The sequence below is a fragment of the Ochotona princeps genome, chromosome 7, assembly GCF_030435755.1.
Source record: "Ochotona princeps isolate mOchPri1 chromosome 7, mOchPri1.hap1, whole genome shotgun sequence".
NCBI lineage: Eukaryota > Metazoa > Chordata > Mammalia > Lagomorpha > Ochotonidae > Ochotona > Ochotona princeps.
Window position 1 is genome coordinate 40,093,766 of NC_080838.1, and position 18,139 is coordinate 40,111,904.

General features: G+C 44.8%; 1 protein-coding gene across 1 annotated transcript in view; it reads right to left on the minus strand.

Annotated features, from left to right (window-relative positions):
- PRSS12 (serine protease 12) overlaps positions 1-14,333 on the minus strand; it is a 71,676-nt gene extending 57,343 nt beyond the window's left edge. Inside the window, exon 1 of the mRNA XM_004594261.2 lies at positions 13,644-14,333. Within this exon, the coding sequence (XP_004594318.2) occupies positions 13,644-14,139 (496 nt within the window). The 5' untranslated portion in view covers positions 14,140-14,333. The remainder of the gene's footprint in view (positions 1-13,643) is intronic.
- Between the last annotated feature and the right edge of the window lie 3,806 nt (positions 14,334-18,139).

Here is an 18,139-nt window from a genome sequence, read left to right on the forward strand (position 1 = left end):
ACACAGTACCTAACTCAGAAAGTTCACAAGAAGAAATGATGTTAATACCATCTAAATGCCAGAGGCATTCAGATATAAGAAGACCACAATGAGCAAGGCATTGTTATGACCTTCACACTACAAAGACCATGACAGAGCAGGAAATCATTTGCAGGCTATCAGCAACACCATCCTTTCTTAATTGCTATAATCATGCTGGGAAAGCCTGGATTCATTCACTTGTATCTGTTACCAGGCAAGAAATGGAGAAAGCTAATCCACTTTTCTTCAACAAATGAACACAAATATTTGTCTTTCTACAGAATCAATTTGCATGTTAATGACCAATCTCCATCAGATTCTACTCCCAGCACCAACAGTCCAAACCACCTTTTCTTGAGAGTCACAGAAATTTCTGAGAAAATCAGGGAACCCTGGAGACAAGGTAAGCATGTATTAATGACTTGCAAAAATACAAAAAATTCCTCAAGTTTTTTTTTTGAAGATTTATTTGTTTTTATTGGAAAGATGGATATGCAGAGGAGGAGAGACAGAGAGAAAGATCCTCCATCCCCTGATTCACTCCCTAAACGGCCACAACGGCTGGAGCTAAGTCAATCCAAACCCAGGAGCCAGGAACTTCTTCCAGGTGCAGGGTCCCAAAGCTTTGGGCCATCGTCCACTGCATTCCAAGGCCACAAGCAAGGATCTGGATGGGAAGCAGGACTGCTGGGAATAGAACCAGTGCCCACATGGGATCCCAAAGCATGCAAGGGGAGGACATTAACCAGTACGTTATCACCCTGAGCCCTAAATTCTGAAGTAATTATTTAAAAATCTCATTTAAAAACAACTTTATCTGCAAAATAACACATTCTCAAACAATAAAAACTTGAAAACAAAATTTACAAGAGTTCTTCAAAAAGTCCATAAAAATGCATCTTATGAAAAAACTAGGATTTAAAAAATATTTTTAACCAAAATAAATTGATAACTTTTATTTTTCCATGAACTTTTAAAAGAATCTTTATATAACATTATATTTAAGAAAAGTAAGTTTCCCAAAGTTCTTTTTTTCTTTTTAAACATATTTTATAGTTTAATAAGATGCTTTACAGAACATACATTTACGAAAATACAGTCCAGCATAAACTTAGTATTCTTCAGTGTTTTCCTAATTCTGTCAGTTAAAAGTGTAATTACTTTTTTCCCCACACTAACATCATCATTTTTCCCCCTGTATCTGGGGCAAGGGGAGAAACAAAGGGAGAAGCCCCACCCAGCCTCCCACCCATCCCAGGTCCCCAATGTGAGGCACACTCTGAGGGTCCTGCTCATGCAGCTTGGATAGTTCAACAGTTCTGAATTAAGGCCAATCTCGCCACTCCAATCACGATTAAATCCATTCAGAATCCACTGGCTGACACAGTCTCTTCATGGTTGGGGTTCTGAGATTAGCAGTTTAGTTGGAGGGATCTCCAAAGAAACTTCATCTGAGATGATCCCAGACTTGATTCTTGTGTGTGCTTGCCAGTACAGGGTCAAGCACTGTCTGTCACCCCAATCAGCATAGATACATATGCTGGTCATTCCAATTGCTGGGTCAGTTCTGTTTCCAACCCTGTCTTCCATGTGAATCAATGGTTGTTGCAGTCCAGCCAGATCCTGCCCACTTCACATTCGGCCTTCACGCAAACCAGTGAGAGCTGCAGCCTAGTTGGAGCAACTCCCCATAACCACCACCAGGCCTGCCCCCTACCCTGGTTCCCATGCTTGCCAGTATGTACCACAGACTTGTTCAGTCTGTCCCACATCCCATTTAGCTCTCTTGTCAATGAACACTGAAGCCTAGTTCAACCCAGCCAGCCCTACTATTCAGCCCACACACATACTGGTGGGTGCTTTTTTGGCTAGCCACACCTGTCCCTGTCCTGGTTCTCATACTCTCCAGTGCGGCCCGGCGGCGTGGTCTAGCGGCTAAAGTCCTCATACTCTCCAGTGGGAGTGGCAACCCAAGAGGGAAGTGCTGACTATTTCCCTCCTAGGCCACTCCCACTCCCAGATTATGCACTCTCCAGGTGGTTCTGGAGTTTAACTTGACAGATTTAGCCCCCAGTGCCAGCCTCTGCCAGCTGATGCTGTGGCAAAGCCCAACCAACCCTCACCCACTCTAATTTTTGCTTGTAGCAGTCGGAACAGCCAGCCCAATCTGGCTTTTCCCTGATCTAGCTCACATGAGACCCACAGGTGTTGTAACCCTAACTGGTCTGGTCTGCTCCCATCCCAACTCATGCTCTCCAGTGAGAGTTACTGTCCAGCAGGGGAGCCCACATTCCCCCTGCTGGCTTTGCCCCCTCCCTCCCTGGTTCTCACGTGTGCTGTTTGGGCTCTGCGGCCACATCTGGTATGGCTCACCTCAACTTGCCCCTGACCTATGTCAAATGTATGCCAGTTGGTATCTTCCTCTGGTCTGGTCTGGGTTGCTCCCTATCGTGGTTCTTGCGCTCACCTGCAGTGACTGTGTCCCAGCAGAGGAGTTTCCCAAGCTCCTCCATCAGAATCTCTTTTTATGCCAGATCTTGTGCATACTGGTGGGTACATGGGCCAGCCCTCCTTGATGGCCTTCAATCCATCCCAGTTCTTACTGTTGGATGTTTCAGCCCAGCCAAGGCTCGTCTAGACCAGACACTGCTCACACATGGCTCAGCAGGGGCACAGGCCTAGCCTAGTCCATCCTACATCTAGCTGGGTTCTCCAGAGCACCAGATGGTGCTGGAGTCTAGCCTGGTCTGGTGCATTCAATCGCAGGTCCACACTTGTGCCGAGCGAGACTGCAGCCATATCCAGACCAGAACAAAGCCCCCACCCTGGCCCCCACACTCTCCTGTGGGAACCCCCACCCAGCAAGGGTATACTCTCACAGTTCCCTAGCCGAGCCAATTCTCAGCCCTAGCTTATACGTGTGCCAGTGGTTACTTTGACCTAGTTGGTTTAGCCCCTCTGTCAGCCTTTGCCTTCGATGCTGTGGCCTAGTATCCCTGGCTCATGCAGACCAGTCAGTGTAAGAGCCTAGCTTGGTATGCCCTGTGCTCCATCCTGAATTCTGTTCTTCCTTGTGAGTTCAGGTTTGCTTGGCCCTGCCTGGTACACCCCCATTCCAGTTGCCGCTTGGCCCACTCCACATTCTGTTTTAGGATGCACATTCGGTTGCTGCTGCCTTGACCTGCCCAGACTGTTGTCGGTTCCTTTACCTGTAAATGATGACAGGTTCCATGGTCACACCTAGCTCAGCCCATCACCACCCCAGCTCGTGAGCTAACCAATAGGACTTGTATTTCCACAGGTTTGGGCCCACACTTCTCCCCAAGAGAATCTACCCCTGGACGTGGTTCTCTCGTGTGCTGGTTAGTGTCTTGACCCTACCAACTCTGACCCAACCCCTGTTCCACCACTCAGTCAGGTACTGGTACCTAGCCCTGCCAGGCAGGCCCCCATCCATAGCTTTTGTGTGGACTGATATGTGGCAGTCAGTGATTTTCTACGCTAACAGCCCATCTCAGGATTCCCATTTGGGCTGGTGAATCAGTCTAGTCCAAATAGATCTCATGGACTCTCCCCTCCAAACCACCAGGTCTCAGTCCCCACACTTGCAAGCAAATTCCATGACTCCATTGATGGGAATCACCCAGAATTCATCCCTCACCTACACTCTCACTGGCCTTATCCATCTGTGTTGCTAGGCAGCAATTACATATCCTAAAAACCCCAGAGCTCGCCGTCGGGCAGCCAGCAGGCAGAGCCGTGAGCCTGATAGGCACACTGGCCACCCGAAACCTAGGACTCGGTCACCAAGTGGCAGCAGTGACTTTGGCCTGAATGCCCAGCACTGGGTCTGGCCTGGCTGGGGCAGCCCCCACATCCGCCACACTGCAGTTCACTGCTTTTGCCCCAACGCCACGGCAGAACCCGAGTTTCCCATTGTTCTAATTTAGTTCTTGCTGCATTTACTCTTAACAATGGTTGATGCGGTTAAGTTTTACAAAACTGTAATTAACTTTGGGTTGATTAAAACACCTCATCCCACATCAAGGTCTAGTCTCAACTACATTTCAGATTCCAATTTCCTGTTGTTGGTCATTCTGAGACAGGGGTGGTGGCCCAAGCATTCGGACTCCAGCTAGTTATGTTTCAGTTTCAGTTCCAGACTCCTGGATGTGGCCTGGTCCAGTCCCCACTATTGCAGCCATTTAGGAAGTGAACCAGTGGATGGAAGATCTCTATCTCATTCTCTCTCCTCTTTCCCTCTCCCTCCTTCTCTTCCTCTCTCTGCCCCTCTTTCTGCTCTTTCAAATACAGTTATTATTTTATGCCTCATATCATGCTGGCATTCCCCTCTGCATTTGAAATACACCAAATGCTAAACAGGACTAAGGTAGGCAGGCAGAAGTCCAAGACAGCTTGAAGAGTTGCTGGACACTCCAGAACAGGAAAGATCTTTCTGGGAAGGCTGATGTCTCCCCATGGGCTCTACAACTCTGTGAGGGTACTTTGAATGTGTGTGTGTGCACACATACATCTGTACAAATTTATATGTACCCAATTACATGATGGAGAAAGGGAAATAACCTTGGCTCAATGAAAAGGAAAGTTGCAATAAAAATGAAATTTATAAAACTCCATCAAGTAAACTAATTTCTGCTGTTAAGTTAGCAATATAAGTTTTTGCATGAATGGTGGACCAAATTCTTTGTTAGATAAAATATTGCTCTATTAGTCTCAAGAACTGATCTCTCCTCCTTCCCTTACCCATTCTTATTCCAGCCAAATATTCTGCCATGGTCCATCCTCAAAGTCACAGTGAAAGTCTCTGGACCACACCCTCCAGAATCTAGAACCAAATGGTCTCCAAGTCTCTCAAATGCCAGTTAATGGAAACTATTCTATCCCATATACCACTACCTTAAAAATGTGAGAGTAATAATTTAAATCCAAACAGATTTTATAGGTTATTTACACAAAGCATGATAAATGTATAGGAAGAAAGTCTAGGACTGTAATACTATGCATGAAATCATGTCATGGAGAGAAGCTACCAGAATTCAGGACATGAATGGCTGCCAAAGACAAAAGGTTAACTGTTGCGGGTGATATTACAGGTATGCAAGGGCAAGAAAACAAGAATGCTTAGAATTCTAATATTTTAATTCCTTTCCAAAAACATTTAACTGACATTTATTTTATGATTATTTTTATTTTATAAGACTTATGTGTTTGAAAGACAGCATGGCAGAGAGAGAGAGAGAGAGAGAGAAAGGGATGTTCCACCTTCTGGCTCACTCCCAAAATGGCAACAACAGATATCAAGCTGGCTCCTGTTGCAAGAACTCTATGGACCTCCCACTTGGGTAACAGGGATTCCTGCAGCTGGATCCCTTGCCGCTGCTTTTCCAGGAACCTTAGCAGGGAGATGGATCAGAAAAAGTACAATGAGACTATGGGATGCCAATGTTGCAGTGGTAGCTTAAACCCCTAAGCTACAATGCCAAACCCTATCATTATCTTTCTTCTGTGTCAATACATGTCTAGTTTTATAAGGGGAATAGACTTCTACATATTCATGCTACAGATATTTGCTTAAGGTGGTCTCTAATCCAGAATGATTGACTACTGTGTTCTTAAACAAAGGATCAATTTGGACACAAAGACACAAATAGGGGGTGGGGAGAAGGTAATGCCATGTAAACAGGGACGTTAGAGTCCCACAAACCAAGGGACTAAAATGTGTTAGGAGAGAACTCCAGCACAGAAACTTCGCTAGTAAGCTGAGGGGAGGGGGAAAGGAGATGGGGAGAAGGCTGGCCCCACCAAACAGACATGCTGGTGCTGGACTTGGAGCCTCCAGCACCCAGAGACCACAAAGCTTCAGTGGTCCCAGCAGTTCAATCTGAGGAACCAATTACATCAGCCCTAACACAGAAACAGAGCCTCTGTGGCATCCCCCACCTTGGACCACTAGAAAAATTGCTCTTCCTAGACATCAATGAGACCTAAGAGAAATATCAGGAAAGGAACCAAATAGGGCAGCTACTTTAATTCTGTAAGTCCAGCTCATCCCCAAATCAAACAAATGGAACAAGTCACCTGTTTAGTCAGCCAACTAAAAAATTTTTGCAATATGGCATTCACACATTTGAAAACAAAGGGAAAAATAGCAAAAACAACAACCCAATCCGGTAGTAACTTCTGAATACCATTGGTAATACTTTGTAGAAAACCTCGGCTTCATATAGAGAAAAAGAAAGAACAATTTCACGCTATCACACAAATCCTTTCTCATCTGTTACTGAATTCACACACACACTCATACACCACGTAACTAATTTTAATTATTTCTATTTTCTGGTATAATGGAAAGAATGCATGTTGGAAACATCAAATACTGTGAAAATCCTTGACTAAAAATCTAATTTGTGAGTGATAAAGAGATTTCAACTTAAGAGCTTTTCCAAAAATACAGAAAAAGCCACTACATTTTAGCCAACTTAGTATGCATATGAAACACTGAGTTAAATATTATGCACATTTTACACCAAAGGAAACACTGGGAAAATATATTACATGGATATTTGCTGTCTTAATCATAAAACACACTAAAAAAGTCACACAATCATAAAAAAAACCTGAGTGGAAGTACAGTCAGTTTAATTTCAAGTATAATGGGGAATACTAGGTAAATTTTAATATTATTTTCTCTGTATGCCCTATTTGACAGTACTAAGGCACACTGCTTTATTTATAAGTTAAATAATTTGTCATTTAACTTTTCATCATAAAATAGATTTTATCCCAACTTACCTATGTCAAAATGGAATAATGTCATGTTTTAATAGAACATCATCCTGAACCAATATCCAACCAAATTATGTTTGCTTCCATTAGTTCTCATCTATAATTTATATTAATTGTTCATTTATTATTCATACAGATACTTTAGATGCTGAGAAAAAAACATACATTGGTCTAGTTCAAAATGAACGTACATTCTCTGTATAAGCAACTTTCACCATCTATATTGTGTTTCTTAGGAATTTATACATCTTATTAATTATTCCTTAGTTTAGAAAGCTTTACAATATCATGAAAATAATATTCAATCCATGATTAATCAGGGTATGTCAACAATATATACATACATCACTGTACCATCTATACTTAAGCAAACAATGCAGCATTACCAGACTTTTACGTAGCACTGACTGATGAAATTGAAGTTGAGCTGTAATCCTCTTATCTGTCTCCCAGAGCACATAACACTGAGGAGTGCAATGCTTAGTATTTTTCTGACACCTCAGCTAAACAGTGGGTGCCCTCGATCAAAGGTCTCGGGTGATTATTAATTCTGCTTTTGTCAATCCTACACCTAACACCAGTTCAGTAAGCATTTAATGAAGAAAACCTACTCTTGTCCTTATATGCACGCAAGTATTTCCCACCCATTGTCTCCCCTTCTATTGAAACATATCCAGGCTGAATGTACAGGTGTGGCATTGAAGGGTGAGGAGGATCTCACTTCTACGGTACTTTGCATACAATGCAACTCTATTGATGTTCTTACACTGATTTTCAGGAAGCCCCAGGAGGGGACTGCCCAAGAAAATAAGCTGCTAAAAAGACAAAAGTAAACATCCTTTAATTTCCTAACCACAGTGTGTCAACCATGTAGCAGGCCAGCTAAAAGAAACTGTTCACAACCAAGCATGTATTACCCAGAGAGGCTTCAGAATATTCTCTGTTAATTTCTACAGGGGAAAAAACTTGGAAAATAGAGCTACTTCATGGTTACCGAACAGTTAATCTAATGTCAGTATTTCCAACAATTATGCATGTATTCACTTCAGACATAAATTTGTTAAAATTAGCCTGCAAACTACATCCTAAACCAAGATAATATCTTTCACCAGCATTAAAATCAAACTAATGTTTAAAGGTTATTCATCTAAACAGGGATTTTAAAATTTGAGGTAGCATTGTACAGCAGTACTTTTTAAACCACTTATTTTTATATTTCATTAAGTTTTGTAAATATGAGGATGAACCTAAACAATACTCCCTAGCAAAACCCATTGGTTCTCCCAAGAACTACCTTGGCCTTTATTGCCAACAGAATCACATGTGATTTAGAGGTTATTGCTGATTAATCTAGGATATCAATGACAGGTGGACAGTCCTTTTCAGGGAGCAGCAGGAAAGAGTAGGTACCTAGTCTTGACCAACAAATTGCGGGAGGAAATCTAGATAAATTCCAAGAGAAGTTTCTTTGCGCTTTCAACAAGACCTACCTGGGGTACACACTGTGCAACTTCCTGGCTACCCGACAGTGCTTGGGATGCCAAATGCCTGCTTTGAGTACCTTTATTAAACACTGGGATACCTGGGATTGATTCCCAATCCCATTCTGATCCAGTTTCCTTCTTGTACATGGGAGGCAGCAGACAATGCTCAAATGCTTCAGCCCTTAAAATCCATATTAGAGGACCTAGAAGGAGGTTTCAGCTTTTGGCTTTTGGCCTGGCCAAGCTGAGGATCTTTGGGTGCATCTGTGGAGTAAATCAAAGGATGGAAAATATCTACCTCTCTCTCTACATCCATCTCTTTTCCTCTCTCCTGCCCCTCCTCCCTCCCTCTTTCCCTTCTCCCTTAGTCTATCTGCCTTTCAAAACCAAACAAACGGACATCATGAAGAAGGCTCTCTCTTTGGCAGGTTCTTCTATCTTTATGTGAAGCCTACATTGAAAGGCAGGGGAGGCAGAACAGCGGGGGGGGGGGGGGAGGGGGGGGGAACACAGCTGTTCAGTGTTGGCGTCTGCCCATGAGATGGGCTTCTTGTAATATGAACAGCATGTCTTGCTACTGTTTCAGTCATTTTGAAACAGTTTCTACTCATTGCCTTCAAAATCAGACAAAATGACCCAAGTTCACTCCCAAATTCAAATCCATAATTACCACTTGTTTTCTCTTCCAAACCACCCACAGCATGGTTATCTACAGTCATAATATGTGTATCCATCTATCCCCTTAGCAGAATAATGATCTCTATAAAGTCTCCATGACTGTTTTAGGAGCTGCATAATGTTCACCAACCATCAATGAGGGTACTTGTGATTAGTACCTCAATGCTAATATTTAAGTCTGCCTTCACTGTTATAAACCCCATTATTTTGCAAAGGTACCTTGATACACACACAATAGTGACCACATAAGTATGTACAATCATGAGCAACATCTCATAAAAAACCATAACTAAATATTTAGTTCCTTCTTAAAAAATAATCCTCACACATTAAGAGCCAGATAATATCCAAACTTTGTCTGAAGATAGATTGATTTTAAAATACATCCAGAAAATCTGGAATTGCTAAAAAAAAAGTTTTAAACACCTGCTATACAGAATCGAGACACAGCATTTGAAAAAAGGGAGGCAGCATTCTGTTGTCTGAAACAACATTCTCTTCATACAACAGATGGACTTCAAAGACACCAGCCTGTAAACAACAGTGTTAGATTCACATGTCCACTGTCCCTACTTGGTCAAGAGTTATGGGGTGGGTGGGTATGTGTGAGCAGATCAGCACAACAAGCAAAAGGCCAGATCTAGTAATTATCCTACCAAAAGTCTCAATTATTTGCACTTTGTCATTTGTTCTACCTGTGTCATGTATGGGTCATCAGCCACCTAGAGCTGAATTCCACTCAGCAGTTAGAAAACCAGGCATCCCTACACAGTAGCAGGCAAGTTGCCCCATCTGCTATGGCAACCCAGACTGGAAAAGTGACTGCTCTTCCTATGTATTGGAAAGTATTGCTGGGGAAATCAATTGCCTATTAATTGTTCCTGTAGAAATCTGGAAAAAACAAACAGAAAATGCAACTGGTTCACTTTCAGTTCATTAGCACATTATGGTGAAGGAGTTTGTCATAATCACCCCACACTGGTAATATCCACCGGTGCTATTTTCTTAAACCACTCCGAAAGTTACACCAGCATGTCTTCTTGCTTCCTCACTCAGCCAGAGGATGCTGTGCTCAGCTAATTCTCATCAACAGCATCACTTCCAAGTGGCTTCTGAGGTCCTTTCCAGGGTTTTCCCTGACTGTGACAAAGTTTTCAGTGATTTATCAACCTGCTCATTAGAAATGCACATTTCATCTTCAATCCAGAGCTGGGAATTACTCAGGGCCTCAGAGGAGAGTCACAGGAATCTGTACTTTGACAAGCTTCTAGATGACTCCGATGCTTATTTACGAGCATGGCCAACCTGGACTGATTCTGCCAGTGCCCCTGACCAGAACGGTTATCACTAATTCTTAGAGTTCTATGAAATGAGGGCCTAGGCAGCATTGTTTCTCCTCTCTGACATGTGACCCAGTGGAGCATCTGTACCTTGCCCTGACTCACCTGAGATCCCTACCCTGTCTCTTCATTGCAGCTTCCACCAGCTCTTCCTCTGCATATATCAATTTCCTTCATTTCTCTCAATGCAACCAGATGTACTGCTCCAGCTGCTGGGTTTTTTTTTAAGATTTACTTATTTTTATTTGAAAAGCAGAGTTACAGAGAGGGAAGAAGAGACAGGGGGTGGGGTGTAGATTTTCTCATTCCCCAAATAGACACAAAGGAAGGGGCTGGGCCAATTTGAAGCCAGGAGAATTTTCCAGATCTCCCATGTAGGCACGGGGCCCAACAACATGGGCCCTCCTGCATTGTCTTTTCAAGCCATCAGCAGGAAGCTCAGTCAGAAATGGAGCCACCAGGGCCTGAACCAGCATTCATAAGGGATGCTCGCACCACAGGTGGAGACTTAGTCATGGCACCAGCCCCTGCTGGTTTATTTTGTAAAGGCAGGATCTCATTACTGTCTATTATTCTTTTCTTTTGCCTGTTTTTTTTTTCTTTGTAAAGAAAAAATGGAAAATTTTAAAGCATAGAAAACCAGAAATCATGATCATTATACTTTTTGCTCTTCCTTTAGCCTAGTTCACAGGTATTAAATAAGCATTCCCACCCCACACAGATATTTCTTCATGTCTATAACAAATTAGAGGAACATCGGTGAAATTGTACACATTTAACTGTTTTTTACACTCCTGGTAATATGTCTTTTGATATTCTTTTCTCTGTGATTTGCGAAGTCTTTTATCAGGCTATTGTGAGAATAAGAAAATGCCTATGAAATGCTTAGTCCAACATCCAGCACAGAATAAGGCTCAGGGAGTTGTTGCCTTTATTACCATGCCACATCCTTTGTGCACATACCAGAGGGCAAAGCCCTTGGAATAACCTATTCAAAATCTGGTTTTCTCCAGATGAGAAAAATTCAAAGCTGTAAGATTTACGAGTTCTGCCCAACACTGCATAACTACCAGCAGAGGCAAAACAGACAGTAATGTTCCAAATCACAATTTAATATCCTTGGCATCATTCAGTGAAGGTTTTGTTCACTTTCACTACCTAAAATGTAGGAATGAAAAAGCCATATTATTTAGAATTTGGCCTCAAAGATGTGGGTTTACCTAATCAATGTGGAAGAGTTAATGAAGAATGGAAAGCATGGGTCATCAGGATTCAATCTGCTAGGAGCTAGGTGATGCGACTGCCAGCAAGGCCAGCAACCCACAACAGCACTGATTACAGTGCTATTAGCAATTCACTTCCAATCCAGATCCCTATGAATGTACTTGGGAAAGCAGCAGCAGAAGGCCTCAGTACATGAATCCCTGCCACCCACTGAGGGGACACACATGGAGTCCCAGGCTCCTGACCTTGGCCTGGCTGAGCCTTCCTGGGGAGTGAAAGACCAAAGGACGTTCTCCCTCTACCCTGCCAGAACTGTGACTTTCAAACAAATGAATAAGTCATTTTTTAAATTTTGAGGCTGCCGAAATCATTAAATTATTACACAGCACATTACTTCTCTACTCTGGTGACAGGGAGAACATTTATCTCCTATCCTGGGTGGTTTCTTTTGTTTCTCTTATGTTCCATTGCTTCATTCCAGGAAGTACATACAGCTATTGTGCAGTGTTTGAGGTTTGTCTGGTGAGTTTGCTATGAGCATAAAGGCACTGACAAGATTTAAACTTCTATTCAAATAAAGTGAGAAGAGTAGGAAAAATAAGGGCAAGTTACTCTCCGTATTTGGAATATTAAGCCAAGAGGTGTCTCAGAAACACAACAACAGATCACTATACTTTTTTAAAACTATAAATTCCTTTTTTATGTGTTTGGATTTAAGGAAGAATTTGTATATCTTTTCCTACATATTTATTTCCTTAATACTTCACCTTTCTCTACACATTAAGCTAAGAATAATAAAAGAAACTATATAAGCTAGACATTAGATTTTGCTGCAAAGAATCTCTTCCAGTAAACAGTGAGACATACTAGAGTTCTGTGCTTGATATCACCTCACGTTTTTTTATAGCCACATTGGCATTCTGTTCATTCTGTCCACAAAACGCCAGTAGAGCGATGACTTCATTCTCTACAATGAAGGATAATGGATCTTAACCTTCCTCTCATTCTCCTTTAACTCAAAACACCAATGCAATGGGAGGCTGAGATAAATAAAGTCTCTGTAGGAAAAGAATGACACTATGAAAGCTAACCTCCAAATTACCTTCAGGAGGTACAGCACCACCCGCTCCAGGGTCCCAGCTCACAAAATGCACACTCCCCAACCTGGATGCCAGGGACTGTTTTTGAAGGGGAATTCAAACTTTGAAAGATATGAAGTTTTTGCTGCAGTTGTTAAAGATGGGGGGGGGGGGGGGTTCTAACGTTAAACATAATCACAACGCCAAAGCAAGCACCATTCCAAAGCACATTACATTGATTCTGCTTATTAATGTGATGCTTGTATCGCCACAAACCAAATAAAACATTTAACAACTTTATCCTCAGATGTTTCCAACTAGTCTGGATTTCCCACAAACATGTGCAGCTAAACAATGGCATTCTTGAAAACTGTATTTGATAAAGCAAGTTGCTTCTGTACTGAGAGCTACAATTCCCACTGCCTTTTCCTCTGTTTTCCTTCAGGGATAGTATTTACCATATTGGGCCCCAGGATGTGAATATCATTGTACTCGGGTCTGGGGATTTTACCTCACATAAAGGTCAAGAGTGGGATTCACGCAAAGATGTTACCACATTTTTCCAAAACCAAGGTCTATAACTGGTTGTTCTGTTTGATTAAATACTTTACTTTCCAAAACAAGTAGTTAACTGTCTCCTTTTGCAGTGTCTTGTATAGAAATACAGTAATCCTCTCAGAGCAAGCTGGAGATCTAGACAATGTAAAGACAATGCACTTCAACCGCACAACACGTACACAGAGTGGCCAGAAGACATACATGCCCAGGAACCAGAGCGCAGCACCTGGCATAGAAACCGTCTCCCCTGACAACCTTCACGGTAAGCGCACACTGCTAACTTAAACTTACAATGCTCATATACTTAACTCGGCGACCACCACCTCACACACCCCTAGCCCAAATCCAAGTCCCTCACTCCACCCTCTCCAACAGACCCCTGTGCACACCCATGCCTGGCTGGCTCCCTGCCAGGCCTGACCTGCCACCACAGCTGCCCCCAGGCTACTCACCGTGTCTGCAGTCGCAATAGCCCCAGTCCACCTTGCCGTGGGCGTCCCGGTAGAAGCACCAGGGGCTTCCCGCGCTGTCAAGACTCCGGCAAAAGTTGTGGCGCTGTCCTCGCACCTGAGCCCAGCCCGTGGGGGGCGACCGCTCCAGGAAGGGTGGCACTTCTGCCCACAGCAGACATGGGGCGCCGAAATCTGTCACGTTGATCCACGGCTGGTCAGCGGGGCAGCCGCCGGGACGTGGCCGGGGCGTGTGCCCAGCTTGGAGAGGGGCGTGCAGGCGCCGGGCTGGAAGTGCCCGCGGGAGTCGCGAGAAGCGCGGGGCCAGGAGCGGTGGCGGCGTCCTCAGTGGTTGCTGCGCTTCAGGAAGGACGTAAGGGTCCTGGGTATTCAGAGGGGACGGAAGGCGATGGCCGGGATACCTGAGGACTGGCTCAAACCTGGTCACTTTGAGGAGCGCCCCTAAAAGCAGAGCCACCACGAGGCGGGCGAGTGTCATGGTGCCAGCACTGCGGGGTTTGGTCCATGCTCCCCAGCTCCTTGGGGTCTGAGGAACGAGGGGTGGGGGAGGAGGCGGAGCCGCGGCGCCCCTCGGGTGCCCAGCTCCAGCCCCCGCGCGCGCCGCTTGCGCGCGCTCGCCCTCCCCGCCGCGCCGCCGCCCCGCGCGTCCCGGCGTCCTGCGCCCTGGCTGCCGGGACGGCGGGAGACAGGCGTGCGAGACTTGAGCTCAGCCGAGCTCCTGGTAACGGCGAGGATCAGGAAGAAGGCGGTGCAGCCCCGACCGGCGCGGTGCGGTCGAAGCCCCCAGGTGGCTGGCCCAGCGCAACCCCAGAACTCTGCCCCCTGGCTGCGGGCGCCGGGCGCGCAGTCTCGCTGGAGTGGAACTTGGGCTCGACCCCTGCACCGCTCCTGCTTCCCACTTCCCGACTGCGACTGCCCCGGCTCTCGTTGCCTGTTTGGGGGCCGGGCTTGGGTGCCTCTTGCCCACGGCAGCACCACCACCGCCCGGCGTCTGGCGGCTCCCACGTCTGGCACCGGTCCCGCGTCATCATCCCTCCACCACCCCCGTCTCGTTTTGTTTTCTCTGTGGAAGGCTTTAGAACTGCGGGGATGGAATCAAGTGCAATGTCCCCTGACAACTGCCTGCACAAACGTAGTCAGAGCCCGCGAAGTGGTTGCCAGGTATCGCGCTCAGCTGCAAACGCTTGAAGGACAAGGCCATGTTGAGTCAGTTTGATATCCTGGCTTAACCCCGCGCCCCAGTCAACATTGGCTGAAATTAAATTCCTGAGCCGACTGGAGGGGAAAAGGAGCCCGAGCCCTTCTCCTTCCTGCCTCCCACTCTCCACCGGGTGCTCTGGATAGCACCAGTTGTTTGGTTGTTATTGGGATTCACTGAGGCTCTCCTTAATACCACATTTCCTCTAACCAGAGGAGGCTGCATCCGTCCCAACCTCCATTCATCCCCAAATCCAACCAACCACTGACACCTGCCCGGCTTTTGCAAGGACTTAAGAGAAGCCGTTTTGCCTCTCCCAAGTCAGTTCCTCCCGGCTGCCTGCCATTTCCCTGATTTGACCCTAGCTATGTATGGTAGGCCCTGCAACACCCTCCTCCACCTTCATCTACCCCACCCCCAAACATGTTGATTTAGGATAAACAAGAAGTCACTGGAGTTGGATGCTTTAGAGTTTCTGCTTTGAATTGTGCCTGACTCTGCCACTGACGTGAAACAATGAAAAGGAAGCCCATAAAGAAGGTACTATTTTACATTCTGGCATGACTGTGTTTCCATCGTGGGAGAGGAATCCTGCCCCACAGTATCATGTGCCTTGAAGGAAACTTGATTGTTTATTGTTAAGTGAATTTCCTACTCCCAGCTCTAAATAATCAGTATTTTTAAAACTTTTGTGAATCATCCTATTGGATTTGTTTTTCACACTCTTATTAGTAAAGGATTTGACTTTACCTCTGAGAGCAGTAGATCAAAGAGACAGTTAGAAACCCAGGAGTTTGTCCAATATTTATTCAAGATGTTCTTATTCATTATTTTATTTTTTGCAGATATTTTCCTAGATTAAAAAACACAGTTAAGGGCCTGATGAGGTAGCCTAGTGGCTAAAGTCCTCACATTGCACATGCCGGGATCCCATATGGCACCGGTTCTAATCCTGTCAGCCCAACTTCCCACTCAGCTCCCTGCTTGTGGCCTGGAAAATCCTTGGGACCCTGTACCTATGTGGGAGACCTGGAAGAAGCTCCAGGCTCCTGGCTTCGTATAGGCTCAGCTCCAGCCGTTGCAGCCACTTGGGGAGTGAACCATCAGACAGAAGATCTTCCTCTCTGTCTCTCCTTGTCTTTGTATATCTGACATTCCAATAAAAAAACAAATCTTAAAACACACACACACACACAGTTAAAACTGTGCAGGTGGGGCAGTGCCTTGGCACAACAAGTTAAGCCTCTGCTTGAAACTCTAGCATCCCAAATGGCAGTAGTTTCAGGTTTGGGGTACTCCACTTCATTTTTTTAAGATTTATTTATTTTTATTGCAAAGTCAGATATACAAAGAGGAGGAGAGACCGCAATGGCCAGTGCTGTGCCGATGAAAGCCAGGACCCAGGAACTACTTCTAGGTCTCCCACGCAGGTGCAGGGTCCCAAGGCCTTGGGCCGTCCTTGACTGCTTTCCCAGGCCACAAGCAGGGAGCTGGATGGGAAGTAGGGCTGCCAGGATGAGAACCGCTTTTAATTCAGCTCATTGCTAATGGCCTGGCCTGTGAAAGCAGTAGGTAATGGCCCAAGTCCTCGGCCCTCTGCACCCGAATGGAAGACCTGGGAGAGGCTGTTGGCTCCTGACTTCAGATCAGCTCTGCTCTGGCCATTTGGGAGTGAACTTGCAGATGGAAGATCTCCCTGCTTCCTTCTCTGTAACTATCTTTCAAATAAAAATAATTGTTTTTAAAAATTGTACTCACGGAGGAAAATGAAAGATAAATATATGTTTGGGTGTGGCCAGTTTGCTTAGCTTAGCAGCAGATGAAGCTCAGCCATCGCAGGTGCTTGAGGGAGCAGGTGACTGTCCTAATTGAATTTAGTCCTTTTCCTTCCTGACTGTCCCTTCCATTGTACACAGAACATTTTATGACCCAGGGGAGCTTCATATTTGTAATTTCACTGCCCTGTTTGCACCCCATACCTGCATTGCTCCCACCACCTCTGCTTTCACACGTCTGGACCTTGCAGAGAAAGAAGCCAGTGAAAGAGAAGTCTGTTGGGACTGAGTTACGGGCCGTCTGACCTCTTCCAGGAGAAACAATGTTCTCAGGGCCTCCTTATATTTAATGGGTTATAAAGTTGACACATACAAAATGGTGCTACCCACAGAAAATCCAACATCTGGATTTCATCATCATAGGCTGAAAACATTCCTTTCTCAGAAAGTAATGCACGTAATGAGACGGTGGAGGTGAGGGTCTTGATTTGGGTTTTGCCCTTAATTTGGGAGACAAGGTAGCACTTGAGCAGCTCTCTTCATTATGTGTTCCTCAGCTCCTCTGCAAGTATTCTCCCTTCCTTTCTTCTAGACTTTCTTGCTGCTCACAACATGGAGATATTGGGTTTTTCCAAATCCCATTCAAGCCCTGAATGCATTTCTCTCTATGACCTACCTGGGGATGTCGGGAGGAGGGGTAACAGGTTAGAGAATATGGAGGGAGGACTGTAGAAAAATCCTATCCTTCATCATAATAAAGGCTCATGAAGAGCTCCCCTCTCCAGCCGTCATCACTCTGCATTGCAACTACAAAACCAGAGACCTGGGGAGGCGACTGTGTCTTGTGACAAACCGGAGAGCCCCACAGCTGGTTCTTTGTCCTTCCCTTTCCTTCAGCAGCAGCTAAAGAGCAAAGAGGGGAGGCTCTAGATCATATTTTTCAGGCATTCCCCTGCACAACGCTGGGAATCCTTAGGATATCAGCACATAGTTGCTTGTTAACTCAGATCCCACCAAGAAGGCTCATGATGGTAGGGCCCAAGAACTCAACTTCTCTAGCCCCAGAGGGCATTCTGGAAAAGTCTCATCCAGAACCACAACTGGAAACCTGTGGAAGTGAAGAATAGAGTCTCCCTGTCCATACATTCACCAGTAAATCTGCATTCTCCCATCCATGGCAACTGTTAGATCTGAACATTTACTTTCATGCTGGTTTACAGGATGATTTCATTTTACATATATGATGAACTAAACAGCTCATGTGTAGTTTCCAAGAAGAAAACAACCAATGCACATATTTTTTTTTTACAGAATTCCAAAACTAGCATGCAAAGTAACTTTTGGGGGAAAATCCGTTTACAATTTAGGTGCTGACTATATTTGGAGAATCTGAGAACTTTTCAAGAGATGGTGTAAAAACTGTATTTACTTTTAAAAAAAGATTTATTTATTTTTATTGGAAAGGCAGCTGTACAGAGAGGAGGACAGAGAGGAAGATCTTCCAT